Below are 27,821 nucleotides of genomic sequence, written 5' to 3'. Positions count from 1 at the left end.
CTTTAGTGGAGCCAAGATTTCACCTGCTGTCTCTGTGCTAGCATTTGTTTTAAAATTTCCCGCCCTTGCATTACTGCCAGTCCAGCTACACCAGTGCTAGCAACATGAGAGTACTGGGATAGACTGGTACACTGGCTGTTCAACCATTGGGTTGCGTAAGCCCTGGCTAGCACTCCCACTGGTGTTAGCATGACGGTGAGAAATGTTAAAGAAAAATTCTAGTGTAGGGAGGGCTGCCGAGTCTAAGTGGGTGAATGCAGGCTTTGAACTGCTACGAAAACATCCTATGTATTCTCATAGAAAATGGGGGGCCTTTCTCTAGGCTCTTTTTTGAATAACCTTACAGAATATAATGGAGCATTATAGCTCTGCTATAGAACTCTATCAGATGAGTCAAATGGAGTTGGGGCAGGGTACTAGGAACCAGAGCTACTGTAGGGGTACATGGCCTCTCCATGGATTGCCTAGCCTCCTATGAGTCCCTCAGGGTCCATGGGGACCTGGGTAGGTGGCAGGCTCTAAGGGGAGGCAAACTCCATCTCCCTGGACAGATGCTGTCGGGGAATCTCCAGAAATTTCATTAAGATTTTCATGCACATTCCTATCCCTTCTCCCCTAGCATACACTCCTGTAGCTTTCCCCACAATATGACCCGTTACTACTGAGGGACCTAACAAGCTGGTATTATCTGTAGACTGGAATTATCAGTGAAGCCTCTTTTGGCACCCACTGGGAACCTCTGAGTATTATAGTTACTGCCAAAAATTCAAAGCAAACCTTTGTTTTTGAAAGAGAGTGCAGCTATCCAATCCAAATGTGGACACTGTCCCCTTCAAATTTTGGAGGCACTAGATTGTGTTGCATTGTAAATGTAAGCTTTGTTACATTCCCATCGCATTGTGCTGTATAATTAGTGTCATGTTCCAAATTGATGGAACACTATGGGATGCACTGTAATGAGATGCAACTCATTCTTGGGTTATTTTTTTCCCCCTTTAACAAAGGCATTTCTTTCTTGGATTAGATACAGCACATCTGCTTTGCAACTGAATCTAAAATAACTGCAAATCTGGAAGAGACCGTATCAAATATGAGAAATGGCCAATTTCTTTTTAATATTGAACGATTTTACAACATTAATATTTCCAGAATAACAGACTTTAACTGCTGAAAGCACAATTAACTTCCAGGATTTCTACCCTCCTGAGAGGTACCAAAGAGAGCAGAATGAAAGCACAAAGGCATAAAAGGCGAGCCAAAGGCAGCATGGCTCCTAATTGCAGGAATATGCAGACGTGGTCATCAAGGGATGAATGCTCTTAGGGACAGGCATTTCTTGCGAGTGCTCTGAGATCAGTGGAGTAAGGACCAGATTTCCCTGTGGATCTCTAAAATCTGCAGAGTTTGCAGTCCATGCTCTCTCCTCATCCTCTAGAGGGAAGAATCGGATGAGTTTGCTATACACTGAAGTTCTTTTTGTGTTCAGATGACTTTTTTCCCCTTCTGTTGGTTTTTCTATGGCAGGGAAAAACATAGGTATGCATATATAGCTAGATGAATGATGAAGACTAGAAATAAAAGCGGGAGAAGAATTATTTAGGATGGTAAATAGGATTAACAGGATGAAATTCAGAAAGAGAATTTCCAGTGGGATTAGATGGTGGCATTGTCTTCCAAGGAAAATTTTGGCAAATCCATTGAAAAGTAGACTAGCCAAAGCTCTAGAAAATGGACAAAGAGGAGCCAAGCCTGCACTGTCAGGGAGATCGGTTAGGTGACCCGATAGAAATTAAAGATGACCTGTGATCTCATCTGACCGTAGGAAATTGCCTTTCCCATCACTACTGCAGTGGGGAGGGTTCCTGATTTAAAGATCTCAGCCCAGATTCTTTGCTGCACAGAGTTTCTGCTTCATTCAGCAGAGGAAGACCCATCAGGGAGGCTGTTACCACTTCTTAATTATCTGTGCTGGCCATGCCTCTGGCCACAGCATAGATTAGAGTTGCGTGGGGGCTGCAGCAATTACACCAGCTGGTATTGTTCCCCACGGGAACATTTGCTGGCTGAGGGGATGCTTGGTGCCCATTGGACACCTCTGCACATCCCACTGCACTGATGCCAGGTGGGATGGTGGTGTATGGGCCATGCCAGGGGAATTCTGATCTAGTCTTAGCCATTAGAAAGCGCATTTTTGCTTGTTTGTGTGCTTGTAGCCCTTTCTAACCTCCTACTTGGTGTCACTTAACTCTGTCCTTTTGTTAATAAACTTGTTTTATTTTTACTATAAACCAACTCAGTGCTCTGCTTCAAGGGAAGAGTGTATTTACCCCAGTTAAGTTAGCCTTGTCTACATTAAAGGGAAAAGTCGATCTAAACTACACAATTTGAGTTACATGAATACCATAACTCAAATCAACATAGCTTAGGTCTGCTTACCACAGGGTCTACACTACGTGACGTTGATCGGAGATGCTCTCCTGTCGACTCCCCTTACTCTTCTTGATCAGGTGGAGTACAGGAGTCAACGGGAGAGTGATCAGCGGTCAATTTAGTGGGTCTTCACTAGACCCATTAAATCTACTCCTGATGCATCGATCACCATGGCATCAATCCTCTAGTAAGTGTAGACAAGCCCTTAATAAGCTGTAATGTGCTTTTGGTTCTTTAAAGAAGCAAATGAACTGTAATACCTCAGAACTGAGGTTGTGTTGAGTCACCCTCCAAGTGGTAACCAAAGCTGGTAGAAAACAGGGAATGTGACTGGTGTATTGCTGGCAGGCTGCTGGGTTCAGAGTTGCTGGACTAAGGCTGCAGTTGTACACAGCCACTCAGGGCATGCTAGTCGCTGACTGTGAACATCCCAGGCAGGGAGTTACAGTAACAAAGCTTTTAATGCACATAAGGTTTACAGGGTAAGAGGTGATACAACTCCTCATCCCATATTGCACCCCAGGATGTGATAGTAGTGTTACAAGTGGGGTGACGGCTCATGTACAGAGAAGGTTTATGATAAAATAAAATATGAATGAGACAGCCTATTCATGTGCCTAATATTCATGTACATAATAGTACAATGAGAATAATCCCCAACGATTCTGGAACTTTAACTGCTGCATTCTCCGGCCTGTCAGTGCTACCTATTTGAAACAAAAACATCTACTTACAGGGACAAATGCCCTGGCTTACATGGAGGGAAAATGACCTTGTGCCAGTTCGATAAAGGACTGTGATCTATATTCCTAGGAGCTTGACCTTGTTCACATGGCATTGAAGTGAAATCCAAAGCATGTGTTCTGTGTGCAGCTGCTATGCAGAGTGATTTACATCTCTTCTCGCTTAGCTCTTGTTTAGTGATCAGAGCTGAAGCTTCAGCTGAATCAAAGCCATCCAACAGTGTTGTTACTCTGCATCTGCTGTTGTGACCAAGGCTGAGAGAATCTCTCTGGGTCAGATCCTCACTAGCTGCCTTGTGCCTGTGTTTGGGTTCTGCATAGCAACTGGGGAGGTGAAATCCATTCTGGCAACCTGGCAGGAGGGTGAAGGGCTGTTTCATGGTCCCTGCTACTCCATCCTGGATCACATTCTAAGGCGACTCTCTTTCCCCGTTCATTGTATACGGCGCCAGGGCACATAACTCAGCTTTGTGGATCATAGAGTTTTTCCTGTGACTTTCTAGGCACCTAAAAGTGGGGCACTGTGACACTCAGCCTTTGAATCATTGAATCATAGAAGATTAAGGTTGGGAGCTCAGGAGGTCATCTAGTCCAACCCCCTGCTCAAAGCAGGACCAATCCCAACTAAATCATCCCAGCCAGGACTTTGTCAAGCCGGGCCTTAAAAACCTCTAAGGATGGAGATGCCACCACCTGCCTAGGTAACCCATTCCAGTGCTTCAGCACCCTCCTAGTGAAATAGTTTTTCCTAATATCCAACCTACACGACCCCCCCACCCACACACTTGAGACAATTGCTTCTTGTTCTGTCATCTGCTACCACTGAGAACTAGGCTGCTGGAGCTAGGGCTGCTCCATCTTCTTTGGAACCCCCCTTCAGGTAGTCGAAGGCTGCTATCAAATCCCCCATCACTCTTCTCTTCTGCAGACTAAATAAGGCCAGTTCCCTCAGCCTCTCCTCATAAGTCATGTGCCCCAGCCCCCTAATAATTTTCGTTGCCTTCTGCTGGACTCTCTCCACATTGTCCACATCCTTTCTGTAGTGGGGGGCCCAAAACTGGACACAATACTCCACATATGGCCTCACCAGTGCCAAATAGAGGGGAATAATCACTTTCCTCGATCTGCTGGCAATGCTCCTACTAATGCAGCCCAATATGCTGTTAACCTTCTTGGCAACAAGGGCACACTGTTGACTCATATCCAGCTTCTCGTCCACTGTAATCCCAGGTCCTTTTCTGCAGAATTGCTGCTTAGCCAGTCGGTCCCCAGCCTGTAGCAGTGCATGGGATTCTTCCATCCTGAGTGCAGGACTCTGCAGTTGTCCTTGTTGAACCTCATTAGATTTCTTTTGGCCCAATCCTCCAATTTGTCTAGGTCACTCTGGACCCTATCCCTACCCTCCAGCATATCTACCTCTCCCCTCAGCTTAGTGTCATCCGCTAACTTAATGAAGATGTTGAACAAAACCGACCCCAGGACCAACCCCTGGGGCACTCCACTTGATACCAGCTGCCCACTAGACATTGAGCTGTGGATCACTACCTGTTGAGTGATCTATCCAACAATCTATCCAGATTTCTATCCACCTTATAGTCCATTCATCTAATCCATACTTATTTAACTTGCTGGCAAGAATACTGTGGGAGACCATATCAAAAGCTTTCCTAAAGTCAACGTATATCATGTCCACCACTTTCCCCATATCCACAGAGCCAGTTATGTTGTCATAGAAGGTAAGTCAGGCATGACTTGCCCTTGGTGAATCCATGTTGACTGGTCCTGATCACCTTCCTCTCTTCCAAGTGCTTCAAAATGGATTCCTTGAGGATCTGCTCCATGATTTTTCTGGGGACTGAGGTGAGGCTGACTGGTCTGTAGTTCCCAGGATTCTCCTTCTTCCCTTTTAAAATATGGGCACTATGTTTGTCTTTTTCCAATCATCATGGACCACCCTGGATTGCCACGAGTTTTCAAAGATAATGGCCAATGGCTCTGCAGTCACATCAGCTAACTCCCTAAGCACCCTCGGATGGATTGCATCTGGCCCCTTGGACTTGTGTTTGTCCATCTTTTCTAAGTAGTCCTTAACCTGTTCTTTCGCCACAGAGGGCTGCTCACCTCCTCCCCATACTGTGCTGCCCAGTGTAGCAGTCTGGGAGCTGACCTTATCTGTGAAGACCAAGGCAAAAAAAGCACTGAGTACGTCACATCATGCATCACTAGGTTGCCTCCCGCATTCAGTAAGGGCCCCACACTTTCCCTGACCACCTTCTTGTTGCTAACATACCTGTAGAAACCTTCCTGTTACCCTTCACATCCCTTGCTAGCTGTAACTCCAATTGTGCTTTGGCCTTTCTGATTTCACCCCTGCATGCTCAAGCAATATTTTTATACTCCTCCCTAGTCATCTGTCCAAGTTTCCACTTCTTGTAAGCTTCCCTTTTGTGTTTAAGCTCACCAAAGATTTCTCTGTTAAGCCAAGCTGGTCATCTGCCATATTTGCTATTCTTTCTGCACATTGGGAGGGTTTGTTCTTGTGCTCTCAGTAAGGCTTCTTTAAAATACAGCCAGCTCTTCTGGACTCCTTTCACCCTCATATTAACCTCCCAGGGGATCCTGCCCATCAGTTCCCTGAGGGAGTCAAAGTCTGCTTTTCTGAAGTCACAGGAGTCTTGTGAGAATAAATACATTAAAGATTAGAATGTGCTCGTATACTAGGGTCATGGGTACCGTACCATAGATAGTAATAATAAGTGCTGACAGTATGCTTGATTGTTCAGCTAGCTGGTGGTCTGGCCACTATAGACAACCCTATGAGAGGTACAACTGCAGAAATGTTCACCTGGCACTTGAAGGCTTAGAATCAAAATACAACTGGGAGGCTAGTCAGTCTCTATACCATTTAGTCTCTAACCTATCTGCTGCAGCTGTCAGTTACTGTTAATTGTGGTGATGGGTTTTGTGACAGGAACTCTTGTCTAGGATATGCGGGGACCACCATGCAGTCTACAGATGGTAACAAAATTGGTTGGTGTAAGACCAGGCTAGATTTGAGCTAACAAAAGAGATTCACATTAACTTATGTCTCAGTATTGGTGGCATATTCCAAAAAAGCAAGCAGGTTACTTTTTCAACAATCAAGGGGAAAGGCTCTTGTGCCCTCTAAACTACTATTTTCATGTGTCCTGACTTTTTGCTCTTTTTTTGATGATCAGTCATTGTATACAGCTTCCTCACCGTGTTGGGCTTTTGTACGGCAGACAGCTTCTATGAGAGAAAGAGAGGGAATGAATGTCTAAAGCAGATTCACGGCAATATCAAGGGAACTTCGGCATCAATCTGCCTCCTGGAGGATAACCTGTCGGCCTGCATTTGTGTTTGTGATAGTCGTAACTATTTGCCATTGATCTGATGGGACGTCTCTTTCTCTCTTTTTATTTCTGTAGAATAAAGTCATGGGTGGAGAAAATGCAAGAGGATCTTGTAACGTTGGCAAGAAGTGCAAGTGGGGTGGACGAGCTTGCCAAGGTGAGTCTAAATGAGTAGACCCTCTGTCTGTGACAACTAGAACAGTCAAAAATGGATGGTGCTCATGATGTAGGGGAAACAAGTAATCATCCCATCCTCACAACGATTTCTTTTGGAATGAAAGCCGATAGTATCCCTTTTCTCTACTGTTTACTTAGAAGGAAATGAATAATGGAGACATCCATTAATTCACTCTCTTTATGTTGAAGCTAATATTTAATCAGCTTTGCAGTACCAGGCATAAGGTTTATGATTATTACAACTCCCATACACAATAGCACAGCTCCTTTTACATTGTGTATTTGTCCAATATGGTATCCAGGAAGCAACTATTCAAGGAAAGTTCATGGAAAGCACTCTGTTTTGAAAGAGAAGACCAGTTTTCTGACATACAATTTCTCTGAATTTAAGAAGTCTCTGTTGGCTAGATTTCTGTGGAGGAGAATGATAACTATCTAATATTCTTAGCTATACTACTTTAATCCAGAGTATATTTTACAACAGGAACAAATTATTATTACTTTTTATTATGGAGAAGAGGTATCGATGTTACAACACATACTATTATCGAACATACAAAAAAAAATTAAAAGAACATTATTAAGATTGAGAAGTCAAGCACTCAAAAGTTAAGAAATGACAGAATTAAGGTTACCTGTGCAACCTTAATTCAGCCCCCTGGTGAGTATGCACTGTGATATAGTCTTTAATTTTGTGGTCACACACTATTTTTTCCATAGGACCTCTGCCCCAGTCGGTTCACAGAATAGACATGCTCTGAATATGAATCAAGGTTATGCAGGGAAGGGGACAGTTGTTTGAAGGTACCTACATCATTTGTAGCAGAATTTGGAAGGTGTATAGTGCATGAGACAGGAGAACGCAGGAAGAGAAAGGATGGTCTCATGGTTAAAGCAGTTGAATACTATCCTTGGGAATTAAATTCTGTCCCTGTCTTTGCCATAAAGTTCTTATGTGATGCTGAGCAAGTCACTTATACCAAATTTAGTGTGTTCTATATTTTCTGGGTGCCTGAGTTGAGACTCTGGGATTTAATTTGCAGGAGTGCTGAATACTCTCAGCTATAAATGAAGTCAGTGGGACATGTGCTTTGGTCATATAAAATGCCATATGTTAGGATATAGATATTCAGGCCTGTCTGTAAAGGCCTATACTCCAAGAATTTGGGTGTATTCTTATCACTTGGCTAGTTATAGAGGTATAAAAGAAAGAATCAAAATCACTGTCTGCCCGTGTAAGAGCCTTCTCTTACTGTGACACTCTGAGGCCCTGTTCTTAGGCTAAGGCTTTTGGCTAAGCAGCAGAGGCAGCCATAAGCTGGGAAGCGACTGGTCACATCCTCACATTCCAAACTAGTCACATTGAAATAAGGTGCTATTGGGCTGTTAGGAATATAGTCCTGTCATGATAATGCCTATTGCCTCCAGAGAGAGGGAAGTGCCTAGAAGATGTAAAAGGAAACTTTGATAGCATCCTGTCTGGCAAGAACTCACTTATCAATAGCTGGGATGTGAAATCCTCACTTCTGTATTGTTTTGTCATTATAGTTCCCACTTTGCTATTGTTTGTCTGTATAATCTCTGTCTGGTTCTGTGATTGTTCCTGTCTGCTGTGTAATTAATTTTGCTGAGTGTAAACTAATTAAGGTGGTGGGATATAATTGGTTAAATAATCATGTTACAATATGTTAGGATTGGTTAGTTAAATTTCAGTAAAATGATTGGTTAAGGTATAGCTAAGCAGAACTCAAGTTTTACTATATAGTCTGCAGTCAATCAGGAAGTGTGTGTGTGGGGGGGAAATGGGAACAGGGAATGGGGGTGGGGAAATTGGAATCATGTTTAGCTAAGGGCAGAAATGAGAACAGGGCCACAGGTAAGGCTCTGTGGTGTCAGAGCTGGGAAGGGGGACACTAAGGAAGGAAACTGGAATCACACTTGCTGGAAGTTCACACCAATAAACATTGAATTGTTTACACCATTGGACTTCGGGTATTGTTGTTCTCTGTTCATGCGAGAAGGACCAGGGAAGTAAGTGGGTGAAGGAATAAGCCCCCTAACACGATATAATGGTAAGAACTCCTATAAAAGGAGGTCTTAGGCCACTGAAATTTGGAACCTAAAGTTAGTGAACACTTTTGATCTTAATCTTCCCGGGCCTCATTACTCCATCTGTAAAAGAGGGATAATGCCCCCAACTCATCTCACAAGTGTATTGTGAAAATTATTTAATTAATATTCGCCATTGAAACTCAGGAGGAAACTAATAATTCTGTTTCAGAGGAGGGTTTAGATTGTTTTGTTTTGCAGTAAAGAGGGCACACACTGAACAATGAGGTGAAAAAAAATCTCCTCATTAAGTGAACACTGTCCATTCTGTGCACTGAATGAGGCAAAGGTCCTATGAAAAAATAGTGTGTGAGAGTTAGAGACTTTATTGTAATGCCCCCGGCAGCCGAATTAAGGTTCCACAGGCATCCTTAATTTGGAATTCCTAATTTTTTAGTGCTTGACTTTGCAGCCTTAATAATATTCTTTTAATCTTGTTTTTGTGTGTAATTTCCTAGGTTTTTTAAAATGGAAACGGAAAAAACCACACACCCTGAAATACCATCGTGTGGGATCATATTGACACTCTCACATGGTTCATCAACAGGAAAGGAACCCTTAGACCCACTGCATAGACCTCTGACGCATGAGCTAATGGAATAACTGATAGCAATAATGGATTGTTATCCTCTGTGTGGACCAACTCCAAGGGGGGAGGAGACCCTTTGCTAGTGGTTTCAGAGATATTCACGGCAGAGGATGGTGAGACTCGGAAATTATAGGTTCCTTTCTGTTGGAGGGAGTGTGCTCTAGCAGGTACAGACTCTTCTGTGCACGTGCCCCAAGTGTGACACATTCTGCCCCATCCCCTCAGACTTGTCCCAGTCCTGTCTCTTACCCATCCCGGCCTCCTTGTCCAGTTCCATACTTCTCAACTACCCAGTTCCAGTCTCCACTCCTCAGGCTGCTCATCCCAATCCTGGTTTCCTTGCTCAGGTAGTGCTAGTTTTACCCCTGTGGACTTCTGATCCCCTTATTAGTCTGTCCCCAACTCCCAGTTTTCTTGTGTATCTATTCCTAGTTCATCCCTCCTCCTAACCCCCATCTCCTTACCCAGCCAGTCCAAGTTGTCCTCTCCTGGCGTCTCTTCCAGTCTCTCTCATCCTCACCCTGGCCTCCAGTCACACCCCTCTTAGCTCCCATGTTCCCAGTGCCAATCTTCCTTCCAGGCTTTTTGTCCAATCTCAGTGTCCCCTCTCAGTTCTCTCCCCTCATCCTGGCTTCCAGCCAGATCTCTCTCCTCTCCTTCATCACCTCCTCCCCCCTACGCATTGGTCCTAGTCATCATAGCCAGCCAGTGTGAGTCTACTGCCTGACTCCTCATCTGATTTCAGTCTCCCACATTTCCCACCCTTCTCCCAGTGTCTTTTCCAAACCCTCCACAGTCTCCCCTTTCACCTTAATTCACAGTCCTAGTTCCCTACCCCCAAGCTTCTTGTCCCAATGTGTTCCTTTCCATTCCCTCTGCATGAGAGTTAGATGGATTCCTCCTCCGTGCAGCCTGGGCCTAGTGGCAGATAGGGGGTCATGGAAAGCACAGGAAAGAAAGTCTCTCTGTTTAGATGCCTGGACTAAGAACAGCCCATAGCAGCCCTGAACTGCAATTGCAGACAAAACCCTGTTCAGCTGTGGCTTGGAACATGACCAGTGCACAGAGAATCTTTGAGAAAACAGCTAAAATCTAAGAACCCTCTACTGAGCATGTTTGATCTGCAGTTCTTCAAGGATTAGAATTTGGACAAATTAGGATGGAGTTTCCAAGGGACAACAAAAGTCACATCTGTGAAACAAAGGTTGCCCGCTGCAAAATTTCAAGACTCTACTCCAAAGCATGGAGGTGTTAGAGCTTTTAAAAGAAAAAGTGTCTAGAATATTTTAACATGGGCAAACCACATATTTATGCATATTTCTTTCTTGGAAATTGCTGAACCCTTTTGGTTAAAATTTAAAAAAGAAAAAAAATCAGCCTGAGGCAGACACCAGGAATGGAAAATTTCAGCCCAAATGCATATAACTTGGCCATACTTGAACCAATTGAAAACAGGTTCTTATAATGGGAAATGTTGGGCAACCTTAATAATATACAGTGCTATCAGCCCTGCCTAGAGTATACCACAATTACATGAAAACTGAAGAAAATGTTAATCTCTGAACATAGTATCTAATCCCTTTTGAAAGCCAGAATGTGTAGCACACTTAATACAAATCAAAGTGCTGTTTCAGTGGGTATGCCGACTGGCTTGTGTGCATGTGTATGATTCCAGAATAAGAAGCATTAATGCAGTATGTTTCCATATAAAATACCACTTCATATTAATATCATTCAGGAAAGATCTATACTGCAGTATGTTTTTTTTTCTGTATCCACAGACTTTAATTGCCTTTCTTTGTAAGTGGGAATGTAAGACCCTGTAAGGAGTGACCTATGGAATCACTCTCTTTTCTCTTATTTACACTTCCACTTTCTGATTTTTAAAATGAGACTCCATATTTCACTATTATGGTTCCATTAGTGCTTAATTACATCTCTTCTGAAATGAACCCCTGTCAAAGCTGAATCCCCACTCTGTCACTCCGAGTGCAAAAGTGGGGGCCTGCAAGGATTTTAAAAATTAATACTTGCCGCTCCAGGCTTCTATTACACTCCCAAGGTTACAGCTTTTCTCTGACCTTGGCTTGGTAAGTGCTGCCACCACCCAAATGCAAAAAAAACAAACTCCTTTGAGCCCAGGAAGGAGCACTTGGGAATTCCTCCCCGTGGGGTACCCTCAAACCCTTTCACCCCCCTCCAGGGAAGAGCTGAGAAAGAAAACAAAGGAAATTAGCTTTGGCTACCAGCTAATCAAACAACATGCACAAAGCTCTTAGGACACCAAAAATCCAATCCTGTTCTTAAGAAAGGTAAATTGTATTAAAAACAAAGAGGAAAAAATTACATCTGGAAGTTAGGCTTTTTGCTTGACCTTAAAAGAAACAATTCCAAAAATTAAGCACCCAACTAGCTTTTTTTGGGGGGTCAGCTTAAAGGTTACAAGCAAACAAAAGCATCGGAGTTAGCACAAAGCCAAAATAAAAAATAAACCTGATTGTGTCTAACTAAACATTCCCTGTCCAAATAATTTCTTCTAGTGTGGAAAATGAATTTTCATATCTGGTTCAAGCCTTACATAGCATTGCTGCAGCCCAGAGAGCAACAGACAAAAAGAAAGTTTCTTTCCCAATTTTAAAAAGTTCTATGGCAACTTCCACCTTCTCTGTATGTATATAATATATATATATATACACACACACACACACATATATAATCTTCTTACTATATGTTCCATTCTATGCATCCGATGAAGTGAGCTGTAGCTCACGAAAGCTCATGCTCTAATAAATTTGTTAGTCTCTAGGGTGCCCCAGGTACTCCTGTTCTGTTCTTTTTACCTGCCTATTGGCTCTTTTGGTCAGGTGCCCACTCCTTTTCTTTTACCTGTGGGCTTTGTTAACCCTTCTCCCAAGCAGAGAACAGACACCAAGAGGGATTTACAACTAGCTGGCTGGCTGGATGTCCATCAAAGGGAGCTATTCCCCCTTCCCCCTTCATGTATCACAACCCCAGTCTTGTTGTATCAGAGATTAACATATATTAAAGATAAAGCGCTTGTGAATTCTGCAGGTAGGGTCCACTATCACTTTTATTCAAAGAACCTACTTTTCATTGCTCATAGCTTTTTGAAACATGCAGCTTTTAGGCTAAATTTACAGGGCTAGAGTCTGACCCAAACCCCACTTAAGTGAATGAAAATACTTCTGTTGACTTCAAAGGGCTTTAAATCAGCCCTCTAGTCTCCACACTTTTGGGAAACTTTGAGACGAAAATAGTTGTCTTTTTTTTTCTTTTTTTTTTTCTTTTTTTGGAGGCGAGAATGATGAGATTTTAAAAATAATACACTTTTGTGAGCAGCTGTAGCGCCAGAGTGTGTGGGGAGGGGCGGGGGGAATAGGGGAGTAGATAGCTGTAAATTGGCCAGGAAATAGGCTTTAGGAAGAATAAGTGTCTGTGTTCTAGAGAAAAATCCATTCTGATTTGGCCATGCGATAAGGGTTTGAAAATCACAGCTAGCGCATATAATAGATTTTTAATAATTTTAGGGCCTGATGCACCTCCCACTAAAGTCAGTGGAAGGACAACCGCTGAGTTCAGTGGGATTTACTGCGTCCTTCCCAGTGCTACACTCACCCATTTTGTGTCACTAGGACTTCTGAGGACATATCCCATGATTCTTTGTGCTGCAGCTTAATATTAAATACTTGCAATAAACTGCTTATGAACACTCTAAGACTTATAAAAGACCAAGAATAATGCATAGAAATGATTTGGTGAATAACTTTGAATAGTGAATACATTTGAGAAAATTGTTGCTGCTTGTGGACAATTGGCCCGCAGAAATGTATTGAATATTATTATTAATTAGTATTGCACCTGTAGCTAATTAGTATAGCACCTATAGCTGGCAAACAAGGTTGAGTCCCCGTTATGGTATGTGCAGTGCATATAGATAGTGAAACCCCTGCTCAGAAGAAAGTACAATCTAAATCGACAAGACAGCCAAAATATGTGTGTGTGCAGGGAGAGGAACCACTGTTATCCTTTATTTTATGGATGGGGAGCTTGAGCACAAAGAGATTGACTTGCCCAAGGTCACACAGGAAGTCTGTGACAGAGCCAAGAATAGATCCTGGATCTCCTGAATCCCAGTCCAGTGCTTTAACAACAAAGCATCCTTCATCTAAACAGTTTATGAATTATTGATTAGCTGTAGGAATAAGCAATAGCACGACTATTAATTCACTACAGTTATTATTACCCTTAAGAGGGACTGTGCTTAATATTTATGCTTCCTCTTGTAGTTCATCTTTGTGCCCTTTGCTGCTTATTTATGCTGTCTGGGAATGGCTTCAAAGTGGTTTTCCAAAAATAGTTTTTAATCTGCATTTTTCAGTGCAGTTTTCCTAGACATTAATTAGGGGGCTTAGCTTGAGAACTGGGAAAGTGACAACACAGATTTTCTACCAACTGTGGTGTCCTCATCTCAGTTCCAGTCCTCCAAAGGTTACCTCGGCAAGGAGGGGAAGTCTTGGGTTGATAGGCCAAATTCTCAACTGCTGTAAATCAGAGTAGCTGCACTGAAGTAAATGGAGTAACATGGATTTATACCAGCTGAGGTTCTGGTCTGATATCTCTAATTTAAAAACCAATCCTGCAAACCTTATTTGGAAAAAAAATATTGAGCCACTTTTATACATCATACATGAGAAATAAAGGACACAAACACGATCACTTTTTGCCCGTTCAGTTTCCCATTTGAAAAGAGCACTGTGGGTTTCATTACCAATCTCACATCCTGATACTGTCCAGTTTCTGATTCAGTACATGTTTCTTACTAAAATAACAATGGGAAAGAACTCACAGTGAAGCACAACATGCAGGATGATCTAGAGTTACAAGATTTTGCACATGTAGCAACCTCCCTGGCACTTGGAGGGGAGAACCACAGGTTGCAGGAGGGGAGAGTTTGGAGGAGGCACCAGCAGTCAGTCTGTGTGCATATGGCTTGAATGCTTGCTTCAGTTACAGCGCCTCTGTAAATAGTTCTCTTAATAAAGGGCCAGTCTAGTTTTAGAAACATCATGTCCTCTACTGTTGTGTTACATGAAACAGTGCAATTGTTGTAGGTAGGGTTACCCTTGACCGGTATTTGACTGCTCTGGCTTTTTATTTTTAATGGATTTGCCAGTTGCCAGAAAAATAATTTAATCTGCTGGATTTTTTTAAATGTGTGTCTAAAGATTTGCATTATTATGACAATACACTGGGATATCTAATGTTAAAAGTTTCTGTGTCCAGCTAAAGACGCTGTAGTGTTCCCAATTTTGCAGTTTAAGTGATCGATCAAAACTGTTGAAAATACAGCAGCTGTCTTCCCACCAACATGTAAGCGCGCCATACAAATGTCTGAGAGAGGGTTTGAGTCATGCGAGATGCGATGTTATCAATATTATATGTATGTGTTACTTCTCTTGTTAGAGTGGCTACGGAAGGCGGGGTTGCGGAATTGTCTTGTGGTTGGGGTTAAGGCGGTCTTGCCTTGTGGGAGTGCTGCCGGGTTTTTTTGTTTTTTGCGTCTCAAAGTTGGTAACCCTTGTTGTTGGTCTTAAAAAAAGAAAAATATTAGGGGCCAGATTCTTATTTACACCAAGGCTTCTTTAAACTGCTCTGGCAGCGTACAGGTGGTGTTCACATGATGTAAGGGTAATTGCTGTTCACTTTAAGAAGTCAGTGTAAATCAACCCTAGTGTAAATGATATGCAGGCCATAGTGAGCAAGTAGTATTTTTAAGTTTTCTGGGAAATATATAGATATATATTTTAAAAAAATGAGTGCCTATAGATAGGTTCCTAAATCCATAATGAAGTACCAAAATAAGGGGCCTGTTTCTCAGAAGTGCTGAGCACCCAGGTGATCCCATTGTCTTCAGTCGTTTTCTTCAGTGGGAACAAAAAATGTTTATTCAGAAAAGGTGCAAACCCATGTGTGTTAGTCCTGGACAACCAGGGCCACATTGCTCAAGAGTGAGTGGAGAATGGTTTGAATTGTAGAGCTAAGTACACAAATAATTATTGTTTTTTAAATGTGTGTATAGCTTCCATTTTAAATAGACCTTTCACAGCATAGACCCATGACTAAGCTAATTGACACTTTTTATAATTTAATAAACGGTGACAAGTGTGCTTCTAATTCCCCACATTAGTTGCTAATATACCTCTAGCAGAAGGGGATAGAAAGAAAAGGAGGGACCCTTACAAAACTCAGAAATCGAATTCTCAGAGTGGGCAAGTTGACCCGTAGCAATGCACTAGCTTGTCCGTTTCAAACTGTTTGACAAGGAGCATATATTACGTAAATATCAAAGTAAAAATGTGGTTGTGTGTTAGAAGTTTTGACATGACAAATACACAGGAGCTGTACCGTAAAATGCAATGGCAATACATAACATTTTACACTGTGTAACCTTTTCAAGCAACAGGCTAATTGAACACAACAGCAGTTTAGAGATACTGTTCCAAGGAGAGCTAGTTTCTGAAAGTTTCCCTTTTGATGTATAGTAGCAATAGTGAGTCATGCATGATATTCATGAGGCATGCTGTTATTAAAGTCCCAGGAGTCTCAGAGAAACTTGTTAAACTTGTTCTTTATTAGAGCTGTTCAAAAATGGGAGGAAATTTTTCTTTAAAATTAAAAAAAAAAAAAAACAACCAAATTTCCAAATTTCCAAATTTCCAAATTTCAACCTCAAAAATTATTTGAAATTTCCATTTATTTTCAACCAGTTCTGTTCTTTATTCCTACCCATGTGTATTATAGTGAACATTACCAGTTGATGTTTTCTACCTTTGAATTTTATTTTGGTTCAGATATTTTTAAAGTAAAAATCATTTGCTCATGGGGGAAAATAATATTAGGGATGGAAATGATTGATTTGGAGAAATTATGGGAAGGATATATTTTATTTGCATATTTTATTTGTCAAGCTTCAGCATGGGAGCGGGGAGCACAGGCCACTGGCTTCACGGAGGTGGGAGATCACCCTGCAGCCTCCCCTCCCCTCCGGACACAGATTCGATGGTGAGACTGTACCTGACCCTGACGTAGTATAAGGGCTAGGCCTGCCCCAGAAACACACCCCTGCCCCTCCACACCAGGCGCACCAAAAGAGGGGCAGAATCTCACATGTATTCCCAGCCCTGGCCCCCGATACAGGTGTGCGGCAGTCAGGCTCAGCCCAGCAGGATTCAAGTGTGGAGGGGATGAGTGTTGAGGCATCCAGGTGTGGGGTAACATGGTTCAGTGTTGGGCAGTCTGGGTGTGGGTGGCTTAGTGGGATATGCGAGGAGATCTGGATGCACATGGGCTCATTGTGGAGTTCCGGATGCAGGGGGAATGGGACTTTGCAGGGGGGTCAAGGTGAAGATGGTTGCAGCTCAGTGGCAGGGGTCTGGGTGTGGAGGGAATGGGGCTCAGTGAGGGGGTCTGGGTGAGGGGGACTCAGCAGCGAGAGTGGAGGTGCTGGGGTGGGGGTCTGAGTGCAGCTGGTTGGGGCTCGGTGGGGTGGGGGGCCAGGTACAGGGAGTCGAGGTGGTCCAGGTGCTCAGGGGTGGGGCTTGTCAGGCTGGGGGTTCAAGTGTCGGGGATTGTCTGGTTGCAGGGATGGGGGTCTGGAAGGGCTTGGCGGCGGGGTTCTGGGTACGGGCGATGTGGCTTGGCAGGTGGGTATGCATATATGGGGAGGCATCTGTCTGCATGGGGGTTGAGTGGACGGAGGAGCAACTCCCTGTACAGTGACCTCTCCCCCCATCGCTGAAGAGCGATGGGGGCAGGAAGCGCGGAGCTTTCTGCAGCCGGGGGAGGTTTCTGACCCAGACCCAGCTGCTCCTTGCAGGGAAAGAGGAAGTTCTGTTCTCTCCCACCCCCCCCCCCCAGCCCAGCTGGGACTAGCAGGAGAACCTGGCGCAAGGTAGGTGCCACCAGCCAGGGAGTCCCCAGCCCTCCCCGCCCTTCGCCTGCAGTGATTTACCTCTATGCCGGCTGCTCTGGGTACCCAAAACAATGTGCCCGCACTTCCCTTTGCTTCCCCATCAGAAGTCACTGTGAGGGAAGCAAAGAAATCTGTGGGAGACATGAATTCTGTGCAAGGGCAGTGGCATAGAATTCCCTCAGGAGTAATAATACAGCAGGACTCATTACTGGAGAGTCAGTGTGGTTGAGTTGATATAATATAGAGCTGGCACTCAAGATCTCTTGAGTCCTAATCCTGGATGTATCACCAACTTGTTTTGTGGCCTTATGCCACTCACAGTCTGTGTCTTTCTTAATTCATCTGTAAACAAGGGGATAATACTTAGCTACCCTAAGGATGCTGTGGAGGTTAAGTGGTTGAGGATTGCATGGCTCTTTTAAACATATAAAGCCTTATCATTGATGAGCATTATTATTAAGGGATTTTTGTGGTAGGGCAATGAACACAAGCACCAAAAATAGGCATTTCACGCATTCACTGAGGTGAATTACAGAGCCTGATGGGTAGCGTTTGAGGCAGACAAGATAGGATAGGGTAACTAGTGGTCTCCAAAACATGAAAGCAGTGTTTTAACAATATTGTGCTCCAAAGAGACATCCCTGCCACTGCTATATAGTTTTATGTGAAACCAAATACCAAAGGAGTGAGAATTATTAAGATCATCCTCCAAATTAAGTTCTGTCGAGCTTACATGTTGCTAACTGATGTCAAGATGTCAGTGAAATTAAATCACTTTTAGAAATGCAGGCTGGGAAATTTGAAGACACATCTGCATGCTATCCTTATTATCCGAATGGAAATTAAGGGATTGTCAAAACACTGGGTGCCTCATTTATAACTTGCACATGCTACTCTCCCTCAGCTCCCTTTGCAATAAACTGGCATTTTGAAGTGCTCCTTCTTCAAGCTTGTGAAGTCGGTTATAAGAGTCTAAGCATAGGTGGCTGAATTAACAAAGTTCATTCAGACTCAAGGGGAAGGGGTGACTTGGCATTACCATACTTTCAATTATTTCTACATGATGAGCTGGGAAATTATTGAGCATGTTACTATTCCTGGCATATGGAGGGTTTTTTGTTTTTGTTTGTAATTATGCCTGCAAGTATAAGTGGCAAACCATCCTATTCCAGCTTCCTATGACGCTTGCTTTCTACTTGCTCTCATAGCAGCAGGGGATGGATTTCCTTGTTCCAAAAGCTTGTACTGGTCAGTCAGATGCTGGAAAGGGAATCTAGTTTTCTGTGAGTGAAATTCCGCCCACCCCCCATGTAGAGGGTTGGCAAGGGGCTTCAGCTTGTGCTGGCCCCCTGCACTGTGATAGGTTTTGTCCTGTGTATCACTGTGTTTAAATGAAATCAGTAAATGTTCTTTGGCCAAAATATGTCAGTAGTGAAGGATTATTGAAGTACTTTGCTATGGGTGCTCAAGTTTTCTATTGTCCTGATCCTGATATTCTCCCACATTTAGTTGTGAGCATCTATTATCAGCATGGGTTGAGGAGTACGGACTCCTGGGTTCTCTTCTTGACTCTGCCACCAAATTTATGGTTTTATGCTGGAGAAGCCACTAAATCTTTCTGGTCTTCAGTTTTTACATTTGTGAAACAGGGACAATATGTACCTCCCAGGGAGACTATACGGCTTAATTTTGTAAAATCCTTGCTTGCAAGGTATTCATAAAAGTATGAAGTTGACTAGAAGTTGAAAAGTGCTATGTACATGTTGAATATTACAGTATTGTTTGTTGTTATCAGTATGACATCCAATGAGATATTCTGAAAAATCTTTTTTTTTATTGAAGGGAACATTTCCTCCCCCTTATTTTTGTTGTGTGGTAGGTGAAGAATTGAATGTCTATTTTGAAATATTAGATACATATGAAATCGAGCTCATGGAAATAATTTCTTGCCTTTACAGACTTCCAGGCTGAGTACCTGGGCAGACAAGTATAAAGCTGTGCAAGGTCTCAATCCTGCAAAGTGGCCCTTGAGCCCCTTCTTAACTATAAGCGGATGAGTAGTCTTGTGACTTTGGGACTACCCATGTGCTTAGAGAGAAGCAGATGCTTAAGAGCTTTGCTGGATCAGGACAGATTGCTCAGTACTTTGCAGGATCAAGCCCCTGCTGTCTGCCTGAGAATTGGTGAATGTATCAGTTAGGAGTGGGCTCTCTCTTGTCATAGTTCTAGAACTTCCTAGTACATCCATCACGACTAATGAGATATCCTGGATATAGAAATTGTCTGCCCTGTCATGTCTGCTTGGATCACCACAGCACTCTATGACTAGTATTGTGAAAAAGCAACGAATAATGTAAAATATTGGGGCATTTTCTTCCTTTGTGGTGGTGATAAGAATTTCAAGAACAAAGACATCTGTGGGTTGCTAGGAAACTACTGTAATTTTATTTAGACTTTGTATCTGACAAAAAAAAAAGGAAGCCATGTTCAACATGATCTCTCTGATTTTCTTGGCATGAACATTTTTAAAAATTTGGTGAAGATTTGTGGCTACAGTTTGCAGTTTATGCTCTATAATAAATCAGTTAGTTGCAAACAAGTTAGGTAGTCATAAGTAAAAGCCTCAGGCCATGGACTTAAATAGAGAAAGTATTCGTATTGCTTCAGGAATTTGTTATGGGCAGTAGGAGGTCAGGAATTATTTACTTTAGTGCTTGGAGCTACCTACAAACTAGATTCAAGGAAAGTGTGCAGTATAATGGCAAATCAGAAATAATAATAAGGGGACACTCTAGAATAGGTTAGGGTGAATGTGTCTATTCTTGGAGTTTTCCTGTTTCTACTGAAATCAATGACAAAATTCTTTATTATCTTCATTGGCAGCAGGATGGAGCCTTTTATTTTGAGAGGTGTAAGAAACCCAATCTGTACAGAAACAATGTTATGAATTAAACAAAATATTCTGCAGTCCTGGAAACTTGTACCCCTCCCCCACCCCCCGTTTCGTCGTACCTCACTGTCAGAGACTGGGATGTGGGCAGTTGTGCCTAATAGTTGGAGCAGGAGTCAATAGCCAGGAATAGGAGCCAGGGTCAAGAGGCCAGAGCCAGAGTTAAAGCCAAAGTCAGAAATTGGAGCTGAGGATCAGAGCCAGATTATTGGGCATGAGGCAGGCCAGGGCCTGGCTGGGTTCAAGGGAGGGGCAGGTGCTGTCACTGCAGTGGGTGAGTGCTGTGAGCAATTACTGAACTGCTGCTGACTGAAAAGCTGGTCTGCTGACTCCTGCCATCAGCCAGGTACGGTAGCCACTCAGACAGTCTACTACAGGGCAGCTCTGCTCATTAGGTTGCCTGAAGACTGGCTCTGCTGCAGACCGGCTCTGCTGTAGACCGCGATACTCACAATCTTAATACATTAATCCTCCTGGCAAATTAGGAAGGTATTGTTTGTCCCCATTTTACAGATGGGGAACCGAGGCACTGAGAGACTAAATGATTTGCCCAAGGTCATACAGGAAGCTTGTGGTAGAGCAGGGACTCCAACTCAGGTCTCCCATACCCCTTCCTCACATAAGCACTGCACCATTTCATTAAACCACACAGATCACACAGATCGTGTACAATTTGGTACAAGATGAAATAAACTTATAATTTAAAGAGGTCACATAAGTGGTGACTAGCCAATTAGATAAATTTTCATTTTAACATTCTAAAGTAGTGCTAGGAACCCAGATAAGGAATTTTATTTGTGTGACCATTAAAGATAGGAATTATCCTTTTCTTTGTTCTTCATGTCAGTCGCAGGAATTGTGTTGTACTCTTATGATTCTTATTCTTTATTATTTGTATTACTATAGCACCAAGGAGCCCTAGTCATTGCCCTGGACCACATAGTGCTGGGTGCTGTACAAACACTCCTTGCCGCAAGAAGCTTACACTCTAAGTATCTGTCATGACTGGGCAATCTGACCTAGTGGTCAGAGCAGGAGTCAGGTTGGAGCAGGTTACCAGGAGATCAGAGTCCAAGACAGGCCAGAAGACAAACTGGGGGTCCAGTGTCAGGAAAGAGGTAGCATTAGTTTACTAGGAGAGAAGCAGCAGGCTGTAGGAGCAGGTATTACAGGGAAAGCAGTCTTGAGCCCGGAGAACCCTGTTGCAAGGACAATTTCCTGTTCCTGTGCTTGGATTAAATAGGGGCTGGGGCCCCTTCAAGGTTCCCCCCAATCAGATTCCAGGACTGGAGCCCTCTGTTAGAGTTCAGCTGCTGTTCTAGGCCTTCTTCATGTGTTGCTGGGTGGCAGGTTGGGATTGCCTAGCTCTTAAGCAGCCTGTAGACTAGGGTTCAAGACTCACAGTCACTGACAGGAAGAACAAATGGATACCAACAGAGAGGGCAGTATAACTAAACAACAAGATGTTCTTGGTCAGCATGATATGCTGTGGATGGTAATTTTGAACAATATAATGCATCACAGATAAAAATCAGTAGTAGTCCAATAATTTTGCCAGTACTGTCGCACCAGTGCAAGACTGGAGTGAGACAAGTATCTGGGTACTTGTGTGGCCTCCATTGCTGCACTATTTGAGTGTCTCACAAACATCAATAGATTTATCCTCACAACATCGTGTTGATGTAGACAAGTACTATACTCCCTATTTTACAGAAAGGTATCTGAGGTAGACAGAGATCAGTTGTGGGTGCTTCACACTTGAGCTCTTTTGAAAATCTAGCCTTGCCCAAATTCATACAGGAAGTCCAGTGGCAAATCTACAAAGAGAACTCACATCTCCCAAATCGCTGTCCAGTGCCTTAACCACATTGCCATCCTTCCGAAGAAAAGGACCCTTTGTTTCTTAAATTTGCATTGCACAAGGTACACAGAGACAAATAGAAGTAGTTGCAAAACAGAATAAACAATTCAGCCTTCCTATGAAAACATTCAGAGAAATTCAACTGTAGTTTGGAATGATTCAGTGCGCCTTTATTATTATGTGCTACTGGGCAATCTGTGCAAACAATGCAGAGGATGCTGGCCATTGGAAGGGGAGCACATTCAGTGCTCTTGGAAACTTGTGGGAGGAACCAAATTTTCTGAGTGATTATAATATATTAAAGTCATTTCAATGGAATTTCAGTTATAGCATGCCCCATATGCAAGACACAATATAGTAAGGGCCCTCAATGAGTGTGCATCTTTAATTCACTCTCGATCTGTATAAAAATGTTTGGCTTTCCTTAGCCTCCCTGCAGCAAGCAGGGAGAATGTCTTTTTTGTAAGGGATTTGTAAATATGCCCTTGAAGCCAGAGTGGAGAGGGGTACTGTTCTGTAGGGGTATTTGGCAGTTCTTCTAATCTTCAGCATATTAGACTATTGTTCTTGTTCTTGTGTGGTTTCATGCTGCAGTGTTGTTTTGTTTTTTTACAACTATGGTTCATTATCTTTGAATAAATATCCAGTATTTAGAAAACAATTTTAATACATTCTCTCTTGAAGGGAAAAGTACATGACGACTTCAGAGAGAAATGAGTGTATTTTTCTTGCTGTGACCTGACGGATTTCACATATCCATGCAATGAGGTTTTGTTCCATAAAAAAATGGCATATTTTACTGTCAATTTGAAGAGCTTTTAGTAAAACACTAGTGATTAAAGTACTGAAAATGAAGTTAGATGTAAAATCTAATGAAAACTTGCATTCACTTGGTGAAAGCAATATAATAAAATGTATTCAAATCAGCTGTTTAGAATAAGCCCCATAGATAGCCAAATTGCATTTTGAAAGGTGAATAAACACACCTTAGCTGATAAGGACCTTTATGACTATTAGAGATGAGCTTTTGCTAATTGTGTTTGACGGCTAGGTGGAAGGCTTTGAGAATGAAAAGTTTGTTGCTGCGTGGCTGATAATGAAACCTCCCCTTGCTGCGCTAATTTTCTGCAGCATCAAAGCTGAATTCAAGGAGAAGAGGAGCAAACAAATAAATTATATAAGCAACTCTTGAGTAATTAGAAAAGGAGGACTTGTGGCACCTTAGAGACTAACAAATTTATTTGAGCATAAGCTTTCGTGAGCTACAGCTCACTTCATCGGATGCATGTATTTTCCACTGCAGTTGCATCTGATGAAGTGAGCTGTAGCTCACGAAAGCTCTGAAAAACTGGAACAGGTTTGTGTTCAATAAATAGTGGGGTATATCTCTCGCTGGAGTTAGTGGCGGGTAAGAAGCACAGTGTGCTCTATGAAATACTATAGCATCCTACAAATGTTTATCCCTGCCTGACCAGTTTCCAGGTTAGGTCACCTGGCAACTTTAAATTCCTGACAAAGAGGCAGCGTCTCTGGAAATAATGTGAACGTCAGTAGAGTGAGCCCTTCTCATCTGCAGGACCCACAGTGTCTGCAGTGAAGACTTTTCACTGAACAGGGTAAAGGATTCCAGTTTGGCATTGTTGGATCTCCACTATAATTATAGGTTTCAGAGTAGCAGCCGTGTTAGTCTGTATCCGCGAAAAGAAAAGGAGTACTTGTGGCACCTTAGAGACTAACCAATTTATTTGAGCATCAGCTTTCGTGAGCTACAGCTCACTTCAGTGCAATTCAGTGAGCTGTAGCTCACGAAAGCTGATGCTCAAATAAATTTGTTAGTCTCTAAGGTGCCACAAGTACTCCTTTTCTTTTTTCACTATAATTATGTGGATTATTCTTGGAGTAGGAGCAGGGGAAGGGAGATGAAAATGTTTCCTTGTTCCTGAAAGTGGTACCCAGCATTTTGGCTAAAGTGCTATTCAGTTACCTGCAACTTCCCACAAATCCCCACCAATAAAGGGTATTTAAATATTGCAGTGAATTGAAAGGCTAAAAGACCTGGTGAGGTTCTAGTGCTGTGCTTTGTTCTGTGGGCAACATCCTGCATTTTGCAGGCACATGTGATAGCATCATACATTGTCCCTCTCTTAGGACTCTGCAATTGAACACTCAGTGCTAGGACACTTACAACTGGTGAGTTGGGGAAAAAAATTAATTTCCCTTATCACCCCTAGCACTTATTACATCAAAAGCTCACGACCTGCATACACCACCCTCAAGCCCATATGTGCAGAAAGATGGTTTGCATATATTTATATGTCTGCAGTATTATTGGGTGGTGGTTTATTTTAATACAGCAGAGCTGATTCAATTGTTTGGAATTAAATATTTCCTGTAATCAAAAATAGCCTTTTTTATTTTTATTTTTCTTTCAAATGGAAATTTTTGCAAAACATTCCCCCCCTCCCTGACCGCCAGTGAAACCCAAAAATGAAAAAAAAAGTTTTTTTTCTGTTTGTTTGGGATTTTTTTCTTGCCTCCCTCTGGAAAGAAAAAGAACAAAAGTGGGGGAAAGGCATGGGTAAAATGAAAAAACTGGAAATTTTCAAAAGCAAAATTTTAATGAAAAATTTCAAATAAATGAAAAATGGTTCTTTTGACACCCTGGAAGAGTAAAAATTATTTCCAATTGATTTAATTTCTTTGTAAAATCTCATTAACATTTTAATCATATTTGTTGCACAGTTATCAAACCGTAAAAATCCATAATCAGTAATGGCTCTGCCCATCTTAGTGTCTATGGTACTGCATTCGGCTTCAAAATCAGAGGCTTTGCATATATGAGGATCACTAAGATTACCATGGTTGTCTCTTAAGTGGTCAAGGTGGGTATTGACTGTTGATAGAAGATCCTGGTAGGTTTGGTGCAGTTTGTTTAAATCCAGACCTCTTGAGATTACAAAACTGAGCTCAGATTTGGTCTTTTTGGCAGTCCTGTGAAACAGTTTTTATGTCCCTTCTCCCCAATGTACCAGGCTCTTGGCCATGATGATGACTTGGCTAGAAATGTAGATATATGTATTACCAGACTGGATCAGACCAGTATCTAATTTAGTATCCTATCTCTGACAATGGCCAGCACTAGATGCCTCAGAGCAAGGTACAAGAAACTCTGTAGTGGTCAATTATGGGATAAAACGCACATGGAATCATAGAAACATAGGGCTGGAAGGGACCTCTAGAGTTCATCTACTCCACCCACCCCTTGCTGAGAGGCTGGATTAAATAAACCTAGACCATCCTTGACAGGTGTTTGTCCAACCTGTACTTAAAAACCTCCAATGATGGGGATACCACAACCTTCCTTGGTAACCTATTCCAGTGGTTGACTATCCTTTTAGTTTTCCCTAATATATAACCTAAATCTCTACATAAAAAAATAAATGGACACAAATCAGATGTCAAGAATTATAACATTCATAAACCAGTCGGAGACCACTTCAATCTCTCTGGTCACGTGATTACAGACATGAAAGTTGCAATATTACAACAGAAAAACTTCAAATCCAGACTCCAGGGAGAGACTGCTGAATTGGAATTAATTTGCAAATTGGATATAATTAACTTAGGCTTGAATAGAGACTGGGAGTGGCTAAGTCATTATGCAGGATAACCTATTTCCCCTTGTTTTCCTAACCCCCCCCCACCCCAGACGTTCTTGTTAAACCCTGGATTTGTGCTGGAAATGGCCCACCTTGATTATCATACACATTGTAAGGAGAGTGATCACTTTAGATAAGCTATTACCAACAGGAGAGTGGGTTTGTTGTGGGTGGGGGGGGGAGGGGGGAGAAAACCTGGATTTGTGCTGGAAATGGCCCGCCTTGATTATCATACACATTGTAAGGAGAATGATCACTTTACATAAGCTATTACCAGCAGGAGAGGGGGTGGGGGGAAAGAAAACCTTTTGTAGTAATAAACACCCATTTTTTCATGATTTCTGTGTATAAAAACAAACATCTTCTGTGTTTTCCACAGTATGCATCCGATGAAGTGAGCTGTAGCTCACAAAAGCTTATGCTCAAATAAATTGGTTAGTCTCTAAGGTGCCACAGTACTCCTTTTCTTTTTGCTAAATCTCCTTTGTTGCAGATTAAGCTTGTTACTTATTAACTTACATTCAGTGGACATGGAGAACAATTGATCACCCTCCTCTTTATAACAGCCTTTAACGTATTTGAAGACCGTCTTCTTTTCTCAAAAATAAACATGCCTAGAGGTTTTTTTAAACTTCTCCCATAGGTCAAATTTCTAAACCTTATATCATTTTTGTTGCTCTCCTCTGGACTCTTTCCTGTTTGTTCACATCTTTCTTAAAGTGTGGCTCCTAAAAGTGGACACTATACGCCTGCTGAGGTCTCACTAGTGCCGAATAGAGTGGAACAGTTACCTCCATGTCTTACATATGACACTCCTGTTAATACACCCCAGAATGATACTAGCGTTTTTTTTTTTGCAACTACATCATATTATTGGCTCTCATTCAATTTGTGATCCACTATAACCCTTAGAGGTTTTTCTGCAGTATGACTGCCTCGCCAGTTATTCCACATTTTATATTTGATTTTTTCCTTCCTACGTGCAATACTTTGTACTTGTCTTTACTGAGTTCCATCTTGTTGATTGTCCAGTTGTCCAATTTATTATGGTCCTTTTGAATTCTAATCCTGTCCTCTAAAGTGCTTGCAACTCCTTCCAGTTTGGTATCATCCACAATTTTTATAAACATATTCTCTACTCCATTATCCAAGTCATTAAAGAAAATATTGAATAGAACCAAACTCCAGGACAGACCACTGAAGGACCCCGCTAGATACATCTCCCTTCCCCCTCCCCCGCCACACACAGTTTGACAGTGAAGCATTGTTAATTACTCTTTGAGTATGGTCTTTCAACTAGTTGTGCACCTTACAGTAATTTCATTGAGGCCACATTTCCCGAGTTTGCTTGTGAAAATAACGAGGATTCCGGTGGTATCTTAAAGACTAACATTTTTATTTGGGCATAAGCTTTCATGGGTAAAAAACCCACTTCTTCAGATGCATCAGATGTGTTTGTGGATACAGACAAACACGGCTACCTCTCTGATACTTATGAAAATGTTATGGAGGACTCTGTCAAAAGCCTTCCCAAAAAAATAGAGGCATATCAGATCTGCTTTCTCCTATCCACTAGGCAAGTAACCCACGAGAGACTGCTGAATTGGAATTAATTTTCAAACGGGATACAATTAATTTAGGCTTGAATAGAGACTGGGAGTGGATGGGTCATTACACAAAGTAAAATTATTTCCCCATGTTTATTCCCCCCCCACCACTGTTCCTCAGACGTTCTTGTCAACTGCTGGAAATGGCCCACCTTGATTATCACTACAAAAGGTCCTTCCCCCCCCGTAATAGCTCACCTTAAGTGATCACTCTGGTTACAGTGTGTATGGTAACACCCATTGTTTCATGTTCTCTATGTATATAAATCTCCGCACTGTATTTTCCACTGAATGCATCCGATGAAGTGAGCTGTAACTCACGAAAGTTT

The 27,821-nt window shown here is 42.3% G+C and overlaps 1 protein-coding gene across 3 annotated transcripts in view; it reads left to right on the top strand.

The window, feature by feature from the left end:
- Window positions 1-27,821, top strand: part of CACNA2D1 (calcium voltage-gated channel auxiliary subunit alpha2delta 1) — a 668,904-nt gene that overhangs the window by 70,265 nt on the left and 570,818 nt on the right. For all 3 annotated transcript variants that reach the window (XM_077807875.1, XM_077807876.1, XM_077807874.1), the window contains exon 2: window positions 6,623-6,704. In XM_077807875.1, coding sequence (XP_077664001.1) covers window positions 6,623-6,704 — 82 coding nt within the window. The remainder of the gene's footprint in view (window positions 1-6,622; window positions 6,705-27,821) is intronic.

The sequence above is a fragment of the Eretmochelys imbricata genome, chromosome 1 (assembly GCF_965152235.1).
Source record: "Eretmochelys imbricata isolate rEreImb1 chromosome 1, rEreImb1.hap1, whole genome shotgun sequence".
Lineage (NCBI taxonomy): Eukaryota > Metazoa > Chordata > Testudines > Cheloniidae > Eretmochelys > Eretmochelys imbricata.
This window is presented reverse-complemented; position numbering and strand designations above follow the sequence as displayed.